Genomic DNA, 10177 nt, shown 5'->3' on the forward strand with positions numbered 1-10177 from the left:
TACAGAGAACATGAGGGCTTCTTAAGGGGGAACTGGCACCCACCCCTTTACCCTATTAACCCTTAAGTGGACCTAAATGATGATAAATAGACAATGTGGTGACTGAGAACACAATCTGGTGGCAGGTTTGCGTAATCCATACCATCGATGTAGCTGCAGTATGTCATGCTCATGTAATTGTGTGGGACTGGATGAAGTTAGATGATTTCTTGCAACATGTGTGAAACCTGACTAAATCAGACTATAAAACAGCTTCCTCCTATTGTTGGTCAAGTCCTTTTAAATCCTAATAGAATGAGTAGTAAAAACTGAACAAAGGAAATCTCTAAAATAGCAAAAACTCCCCAGAATCAACTAAAGCAATGTGTCTGCAGAATTATTCTTTTATTGTAAAACTATGAAGTTGCTGTCCACTTCGCCATGGCAGCTCTCATATTTAACGCCGCTGTGTGGATACATGTGCTACAGTCTCAAAGACAGTGTATGTAGCCTTTTTACAGAGTGGTGAGGCTCGCTGAAGGTGTCATACTGTAAAAGGGCCTATAGTAAGGTGTTGAAGAAGTGAATGTGTAAGAGCTGCTGTTCATAGATAATTATAGATTAGCACTAGAACACCTTGTCTGATGATCTCTATGTTCACACTTTGCTCTTCTAGCTCTGATATACAGGAGGAGCCAGCTGTATTCTTACTGCAGCTGGAATGACAACTTGTACTATAATCCTCCACATTCATTTTGTGAAGTGATTCAATGTCTTTTTGCAAGCGGCAGTTTAATGCTATCCAGTTCTACAGTGGACTTGTCTTCTTAGCTGCTGCATCAGTGTGTTTTTCCCGTTTACCTACACGCTCCCATGAGCATCTTCGTGTTTGTTTCTTTGTCTCTGTCATGTGGTAATGTAGTTCAAATTATGACAGATGAACATACATGTTTCCAGATGTGTCTCACACTATTGAAGCATGTGTCCTTAACAGAGATCTATGAATGTAATTTTAGTTCATGACTCGACCTTGTTAAAGCAAATGGTGTTCATGGTCAACGGAAGTCGGATTGAAAAATGACTGATACTGTTCCTCGCTTCCTTTGTTGGTGTAACACATGCATACTGTATGAAAATCTCAACATCTTTCTCAGGAACCCCCCTCAACCCGCAGACAATACTTTTTTTAAGGAAAAGCACATGGCCACAAACCCATCGAAATATTTCCCCTCCATGGAAATTTGCTGACTTGTGCGGCAAGAGGCTTGAAAGAGGGGATTGTATTAAATGATACAGGGACACCTTGAGGAGGGAGATGGACAGTGAGAGGAAGGGACTCGGTAATCTGTTCTGCTTTATTACATGTTAAATGGGACACGTTCACCCTCTCGTATCTTTCCTTCCCCTCCCCTCAACCTCCTTTTCTATTCTCTCCTAAAGGAAAACTTTACAAAGGAAGTTAGAAGAGAGTTTTAAGAGCTTCCTCTGCTTCTGTGACATCTCTCTTCTGCAATGTCCCTTCACCACAGATGCCCCTCTTCTTTCTTTTCCAGACTTATTTTTCTGTCCTCTCACACTAACCCAAACCAAAAAAACACCTCCAACCTGTCTGCAACCTCTCTGTTTTAGGCTTTATGATTTATGATGCAGGGTGAGAAACCTTAATGTCAATATCTAAACCAACTCTTCTTTCATTCTGCCCTCAAAAAGTGAATCAGAATTCAGTCTCTAGGTGTGTGTGTGTGTGTGTGGGAATAAGGTGATGTTATAGAGACCATTAATGCTACTGATAGTACAAGGCGAGACCCCTATATGACTGTTGAGATTTACTGTCTCTGTGGTAACAGGGCTACAGCACACTCGCATGCACGCACACGTAATAACAAACTCTATCCAGCTAGATGTCTCTGTTTGAGACCCCCCCTCCACATTGTGTTTTATTAAATATCCAATGAACCACTGGGGATTGAGGGAGGGAATAAAAGAGAGAGGAATCGAGATAGTGAGACGCAGAGAAGGGAGATGGGGACATTTATTGACCATGTCTGGTTCTATAAGCTGTAAAATAAGCTTTTGATTTGTCTGTGAAGACATTTATATTGTAGTATTATAATTTTTATCTTTGCAGGAGTTTGTGTACTATGGATGGGTAACTGCATGCAGGTGTGTGTCCTTATCTGTCTGTGCTGAGTAATAAGTATGTGATGACTGTATAAGAGCAACAGTGTCATCAAGGGGTCATAGATAGGGTCAAAGATTAAACGAAGGGGTCTGGAAGTAAGGACATACAAGACTGTTGCTTTTGTCTAGTTAAATTCACTCAACTTTACATAATCTGGTTCCTGAATATGAATCGAATGGCAGTATTGCTTGTACATAGTGTGGGGTCGTAAGGAGACAGCCTCACATTAAGACAGACCACAGGAAAGGTTCGCAATCCAATGGGCTTCATTAGCCCTTTTCTTTTTTTCATTTCCTGTACATCATTTAAACACAGCTTTTTTTAAAACTGATGTTTTTCTGTGGGGATGTGACACGGTGTCCCTGTTTATGAATGCCTTTCTACTCAGGTTACATGGGAACTGGATTATTCACTATATCTATAATTATATCCTATGATTCCCACAGCGGAGGGAACTACTCCATGTTCACTTTGCAGCATTTGCATTTGCTTTGCTGTCTACATTGAACTATTTGGCAATGATTGTAACACGGACCACCCAATACTTATCTTCATAGAGATGATGAAAAATTATCTAGCAACATTAAATGACTTGGAAAACAAACAGCTTCTCTTCAGATAGAATTGAAAAGCCATTGTTTCACTTTTTTACTGTTGAGTGAAAAATAATATAAGTAATTTTCATTCATTATGGGAGAAAAGTGTCATCATTATAGTAGTTTAAAGCCTTTCATGAAATGGCTTGTCTGCCATGTCATGTAAAAGCTGAGGAGGTGGGAAGCGAGGTTGAAGTCTTCCTCGACAAGCTCTGTGTGGTTTGCATCATGAACTTAATGTTAATCTTAATGATAGATGATGGAAAATGCAGCATGCCGCTGCAGAGTGTGTGTGACGGTGTTATTGTCTCCATGTTCAACTAAACTGCCGTCTTAGCCCCTTCCTGACAGAGAGCACAGAGAGCTAGCAAAAACGGAAATACAGTACTACTGTCTAGTTGCTCATCAAGAAACACCCCTGAATCCTTTCGCCTTCCTTCCTCTCTCTCTGTGTTCTCCTGCCTTTTTCTCAGAGGCCATTACTGATGATAAACACTGCGGTGTGTATCAGCAGGATGCACCTGGCATTAACGCAAATGCTTAAGAAAGTAATTAGTGGGTGTTTGTGGCTGCTCTCGTCCCTGTAGATGCCACGGTGTAATAAATGAGCTAGGGGATCCATAGAAATAGGATGGCAGCGATTTCTGCTCACACTGCTGTCATCGTTCAATACTCCAACGCAGAGCAATGGCCTTGTTATGCCTCCCAGCAAATGATGGGATTTCTCCCCAATGGCTCTGCAAACTAAGAACCCTCTCCACACCCACTGTCACAGTGTCGCAGTCTGTACCCAAACTTCTGATTTCAAGGAATTACTCCGGGTCAGCACCCACCCAGGAGTCAGCCAACAAATAGTCCCTAACTTTGGGAACTGTACTAATTAATTTTCCCACAGCGAGTGAGACATTCAATAAAACTTGCCATGTCTATTTGATGGATATAAAAGAACCAGCAGCTGTTTAGGTGAGGCAATAAGAACATTTTCCAAAATGTCCTTTTAAGTGTCCAAATTAACAGCTATTCTTCTCTGAAGGGTTCCTCACTGGTTTTACATTGAAAATTTCTTTCCCTACTTAGTAACTCAGCGAAGTGTTGGCTACTGAATGCTGAAGTGCATTGATTATTCTTACTACTGTTGTGAGTACCTCTCATGCCACAAATTGTCACTGACCTATTCTCACAAGGACTATAGATTTATCTGGACTCTAACAGATTTAACCATGCAGAGATACATACATACACATTTCTACTGGGCCATCTTACTGCTGCATTGCACCCTGGGTAATGACCCATGTGACCAATCCCCTGCTTTGTATCTAGCGGAGGGTAATTTCTCACCCCAGGGGGCAAATCAAACCTGTGATTGTGACTCCAGGGGCTCAGCGTCACCCCCCCACCCACCCACCCACAATATTCCTTTGAGGTCTTCAGAGTTGCTGATCGGCAAAATCTCTCTCTTTCACATGCATGCAGAGTGTTTAGCAAGGCAGATGGAGTGTCCTGAGCACTGGTGTGAACAAAACGATGACACCGCCATTAGCATAATAGCCCTTGCATGTGCATGTGTTGTCGTTATGGATTTTTTTATGGGGTGTGTGGAGAGACAGACAAAAGCAGTTAACATTAGGAACTGGTGGTATGTTCCACTGCTTAGTTTGGTGAAAGATCTAACTCTTGCATCAAATGAAAGTCCAATTTAAATGTACTGAAGTTTAGCATAGAATCCGTCATTAAAAGTACTAACATCTGGATCACACCAGCTCAGAAGGCTGCACTAAAGCTAGTGCAGAATCTCAAGGACAGACTTGAGGCTAGTGAAGTGTAGCCCATAACTAGACAATTTGCATTCAGAGTCTACAACAGCATCCTCCTCTTGGATGCTAAAAGGTAGAATTTGACATTTAAACCAGTCCAAGGTGATAGCTATCCGGTTTGTAAATGGTTGACACTTTCAGGGAGTCATTGCGAATCAATGGATGGATTCCCGAGTACCTAGCAGAGTGATCAATACTCTATTCCAAAAGGCCTTTTTAAATGGGTTTTTGGTGGTAAGACATATGAATGAGGGAATCATTTAGCAGGAAGGTATACTTAGCTTGGCCATAATTTTAACCCTATCATCATGATCATCATCCCAGTAAGGAAGCTTTATTGCTTTTCCAGATTAAACCAGTGCTCTCTCCTTGGTTTGCTCTGAGTTGCACATTGATTCAGAGTTAGCTTCTCTTCAGCGCCGTCCCCCAGCACACATGGATCTGTCTTTTTAGGTGCTGAAGCCATTGTTGTCTGTGTCTTATTGTCTGTTTAAAAAAAAAAAAAAAAAAAAAAAAAACACCTCTGGCCTGTATGTCGATAAGTTGTAATGCACACATCGACATGGTCATCATGGCAGGCTCTGGAGGTTGGATTGACCTTTTGACACTCATACCAGCAGATACAGTCATGCTGATTCGTGCTGCAGGTGTTTTGGACTAGAATGACAGTAATAACAGAAAAGATGGGTTGTGCACAGATTGTAGAGTGCAGCATAGCTGAGTACACTCTAGAAATGTATGAGCTTTCTTGAGCGAAAATGGCCATTGATATTGTTCATTTTCCAGCCAAACACTATGTCCTCTCAGTATTCATACGCATTGCTCATCTTATGCACATTATATCTACCTTTTGATTCCGCCTTTGCTGTCACACATTCATCAGGTTTTTTTTTTTGTTTTTTTAATACCTTTATCACCTTTGCTCAACTACCCCTCACATTTTTTCCTGCCTCATCATCTTCTCTCCTTTGATGCCACATTTCCCCCTTTTCACACTTTTTCTTTCCCTTTCTCACCCTGCAGGCGATATGAGGTGTATCCAGTGTGTGCCGACCTGCAGGGCCAGATCCTCGCATGTTACAAAGAGAATGTTGGAAAGACCCTCCACTGCTCCAACATAGCAGCCCTTTACCTACAGTGTGTCAACAACGCCAAACAGGTACGTATTTACTAAACTTTGCTACATAACTTCTATCTTTTTTCATATTTTCTCATTTAATACACTAGACTAACATCTTTTGCATATGAATGAAAGAGTATTGCATGCTTTTAAGGTGAAATGAACTAGCGCTCCTTACAAAATGCATCTTAAAAACCCGCCAAAATAATTTGTTTTCTATTTTGAAGAATGACAAGTACACACATGCATCCTCATGGACAGATGACATGTAAGTTGTAGTATTCTCTGGTCCTGTAGTGTAGCTTTCAGTTGAATTGATATCTGTATTCTAAACTAGCCCTGAGTGTGTTAGCTATAGCAAGTGTGATTGTGCTCAGAGATGTGGATGGTAGCTACAGTTGTAGTTCTAACACACTCCACACATACAGTACACACGAGCATCCATTTACATTCACCAGCTCCTAGCTTTTAGACAGGAGAATATCATTTCCAAAGGACTACTGGCGCCTGTGGAAGCCCACTCTAAGTGAGCTTAAACCTCCCACAGTATTTCCATAATACCTGCTGACACAGGCGTTCCCCCAACTGTCTCAGTGTGTTTTAATGTAATAAGACCAAGGAAATGGCCACCACCGGCTGGATACATTTGTCCACTGCATGCACTCCTTTCATTGTCAAGTACAACTGTTTTCATGCCCTCTTCCTCCCACGGTCACACACTGTATGCTAATACCAGTGTCACTCAGGTTGATATTAACTTGATTCCCCCTCTCTCACTTTACAATTTGTATTATCTATTGGCCGCAAAAAGGCTAAATTTACATTCATAGAGCTTTTTGATTAGATTTCTTTACAATTACATTGTTTTGCTGGAAATGAGGAAAACAATGAATGGAAAGGAGTGTAGTATCTCTCACTCACTCTCGTGAGTATTAGTATTAGATCCAAAAGTCAGATGCAGGCACATTTTTAAGATATACATCATGTAAATTGCACAATGTTTTATTCATTGCGTGGGCGGGTGTGTGTGTGTGTGTGCGCGTGCTCGCGTGCGTGTGTGTGCATGTGTGCGTGTGTGCACACATTTAAGAGAGCTACCTGTAGTCTCTTCAACATTCAGCAACAGTACATTCACAGTCCGGATGCCGTTATGATCTTGTAAACAGTTTTGGAAGCAAGCCTGAGAAGATATGGTAATCCACTTGTGTTTATCACCCTGCGGCAATCACAGCACACTCCTGTTCATCTGCGCTTATCTGCCAAAGACTTGCTTTTAAAGTCATTAGGTGCAAAAGAAACAGCTCTGTGATAAGGCTTTAAAGAAATAATATGCAGAATTACACAGCTGACAAAACGGGAGAAGGAATGAAACAGGATTGATATTCATGATTAGGATGTTTACACAGTTTTATCAGAGCCAAGCAAGGTGCTGCACTGAGAGGATACAAGGTGTCAAAGGACATGACTTTGACCTCTGGAGACCCCCACATCCCAACTGTACCTTCTGACAGCCCTGTCTCATCTTTTTACATCCTCTGCTCAACACACTGGATGGCAGAGCTCAAATCTTTGCTTTCACTAAACTGGGGAGTGTAGATAGTGATGTTCAAGGTGCCAGCTCACTGGGGATAAGAACCAAAATCCCCAAATCTCAGTTTTACAGTATTGACCCCACACCTGGAGTCAGCTGCCCAGCCTTTGTCACTGATAATTAGCACTCTTATTGCCGTAGTAATGATATCATTTCAACCCACTTTCACTCTCTTTTGCCTTTCCTTCACTCCCTCCATCCTCCCTCTCTTCAACCCTTGTCATAGAGTTTAACAGGTCCAGATAGCAAACAGTGGGAAAGCGGCAGTTGAAGGGCAGATTAAGTCTCTTTCTCTCTCCTTCTATGTGTAAGAGTTTATCAGGGGGGCCGATCACTCCATCCACTGCTGCCTCCTCATTCCATATTCTCACTGCATGACCGCCTCTTGCTCCCTATCTTTTCCTTTTCCACTTCATTTTTTAGACTGAACTTTCTATCTCACTTTTAGTCTCAGAGGGCCTAACTAACTGTTTGTGGTTTCAAAGGCTGTTCTGTTTTCAAAGATTGAAATGAAAAAGGAGCCAGCTCACATCATTAATATACAGTGGCAAGAAAAATAGGTGAACCCATTTGAATTACATCCATTTATGCATCAATTTCTCCTGAACAACAAACAGTCTGTTTTAGTAATAACACAAGTCATTTTCTTGCTGTTGTCCACGTTCATACTTCCCCAGTGTGAACCTCTCAGCTAATGACATTAACAAAAGCTAACTGGAGTCAGGAGTTTTCAACCCTGGAGTCTAATCAGTGAAGCCAGAGTAGAAGTTTGGGCTGGAGCTAATAGTGTTTTAGGTGATGTGAAATACACCCGACAAAAACAAGATCTGAGAAGAATTACAATCAGGAAATGTTCATCTGCATAAAGCTGAAGGTCATCTTGGAGAGTTTAGATATTCATCAGTCCTGAAATTAAGATGCTTTAGTTCTGTGGCTACTCTTAGTAGAAGTGGGCGTTAAGCTAAGACAACTCCAAAAACAACAACGCAGAATGATCAGTTGGGTGATTTAAAAGGAAAAAAAAAAAAAAAAAAACTCAGGGTAATAGATACAGAATTCGAGGAATCATTGGAGATGGTTAATATCTTTGTTCATGAATCTGCCATATGCAATTCACACAATGCATGTTGCCAATGGATCCACATGCTTCGTCCTCTCAGGGCACTTCAGGGCTGAAAAATATGACGGCACCAGTCTGGAACGGGATCTTAACTGGAGCCAGTTTTACACTCATCACTCGTTTGACACACTTTTGTTACTAACCCCTTCACCTCTAAACGTTGTTCCCAGATCTCAGCAGTTACTTTGGTCCTGATGAAAATGTTTGAAACACTGTAGGACCTCAGTTGTTACCAACATGGACATCGGTATGAAGTTGGTCAGTGAGGACGATGTTTTCTTCCTTACTTCCTGTCCACATTGTTGTCTTTTTTGTGTCCTTGTTCCGTCTGCTTTGCTTTGAAACTTCACTTGTCTCCTCTTGGGCTGTTTTCTACCAGAGGCATCAGCTGCAATAGGCCGGTTCAGATGGTTATTGACAGGAAGTGCTGGGGATTTGTGATTGCACTTAACAGCTAACATGGAATCCACTGCCCTCTGGTCCTTTCTCAACTTCTCCTCCAACTCTCTGTGCCACCGCCCCTCTTATTCTACTCTTTCTCTCTCTGACTCATCTGCCATTTGAAATGATGGTTTTCTCTTCTGTCAGTTTTTCTGCTGTGATTTGATTTTATTTTCCTTTTATCTGATGCCCTTTCCTCTCTGTTTTTATCTGCAGAACAAGCTGAGGACTGGGGGTTAAGGGGAAGAGTGGAAGAAAAAGAAAGCAATGGATGAGTTTATTATGTGGGATTACTGAATATCGACCAACTGACAGACAGACCACCTGGAGTGGAAGAATAAAGGAATGAATCCGCACCGAAACGCACACCCTCAAAACCCTGTGACCGAGCCCGAATAGAGTCACCGTACACAGCACCCTGGACGAGAAATAAGCACCCTCTCCCTCTCTTACCTCCTTCCCCTCGTCTCTTCCTCTTTGCCTATCTCTCCCGATTGAATGGCAGAGAGGGGGTGATATTCGCCACCACTTTGGAGATGTGGTGGTGAACTATGGGACCCAGCAGGCCTGATCTTGGCTCGATGAAAGGAAAAGACGAAGTGGAACCACCTGAAGAAAGCCAGCCACCTGTGTCACATCCACTTGGACCTATCCGCACTCATTCCGACTCCCTGAGGAAAATAAAAGTTTATTTTTGCCAATCAAAGTCAGTCCTATGTTGTCAGCCATTCATTGTTTTCCAGCTCTTAGTGCACTATCCACTACATGAATACACATGTATGCACCTGTTTCTTGTTGCATCAGTTTGTGTGTGACTGTATTGTGTTAAATAATGTAATGATCTGTTAATTATTCATCCAGACCAACATTTGTGACAATGTCTGATCTGAGGAAATAAAAGACGAAACAATACAGGAACTTTTATTGAACTTTTTTCCATAAATATTCAGTGAGCTACGTCTCTCAAGTGTGTGTGTGTTTTATGCTAATTACCGGATGCGTTGTACATCTTTGATGGATACGCAGCCCAAGTGTTGTCACAGCAACATTTTCCCAAACAGTGAGTGAGCCCAAGAGAGGGGGCTGAAGCATGGGGAAGTATTCGTCCCAGATGCTCTGGTTCATCATCTATCTTTCTTTCCTTTTTCTCTGATCATCTCTTTTTTTATTACGCTGTTGTGAGTTTTCAGCTCAGTGAAAAGAGCCAACATTTCTTCCTTATCCACTCATTGTTCCTCTTTCACTTATCTACTCCGTTCTGCTCTCTCCTCCCTCCCTCCCTCCCTCCTTTCTTTCTGCAGTGTGTTTCTTCTCTGCTCAGTCTCACAGGCTAA

At 41.9% G+C, this 10177-nt stretch overlaps 1 protein-coding gene across 1 annotated transcript in view; it reads left to right on the forward strand.

Annotated features, from left to right (window-relative positions):
* chchd3a (coiled-coil-helix-coiled-coil-helix domain containing 3a) overlaps positions 1-9754 on the forward strand; it is a 57319-nt gene extending 47565 nt beyond the window's left edge. The window contains exons 8-9 of the mRNA XM_029495148.1: positions 5595-5730; positions 9060-9754. Coding sequence (XP_029351008.1) covers positions 5595-5730; positions 9060-9083 — 160 coding nt within the window. The 3' untranslated portion in view covers positions 9084-9754. The remainder of the gene's footprint in view (positions 1-5594; positions 5731-9059) is intronic.
* Positions 9755-10177: the final 423 nt, after the last annotated feature.

This window comes from Echeneis naucrates, chromosome 23 (genome assembly GCF_900963305.1).
Source record: "Echeneis naucrates chromosome 23, fEcheNa1.1, whole genome shotgun sequence".
NCBI lineage: Eukaryota > Metazoa > Chordata > Actinopteri > Carangiformes > Echeneidae > Echeneis > Echeneis naucrates.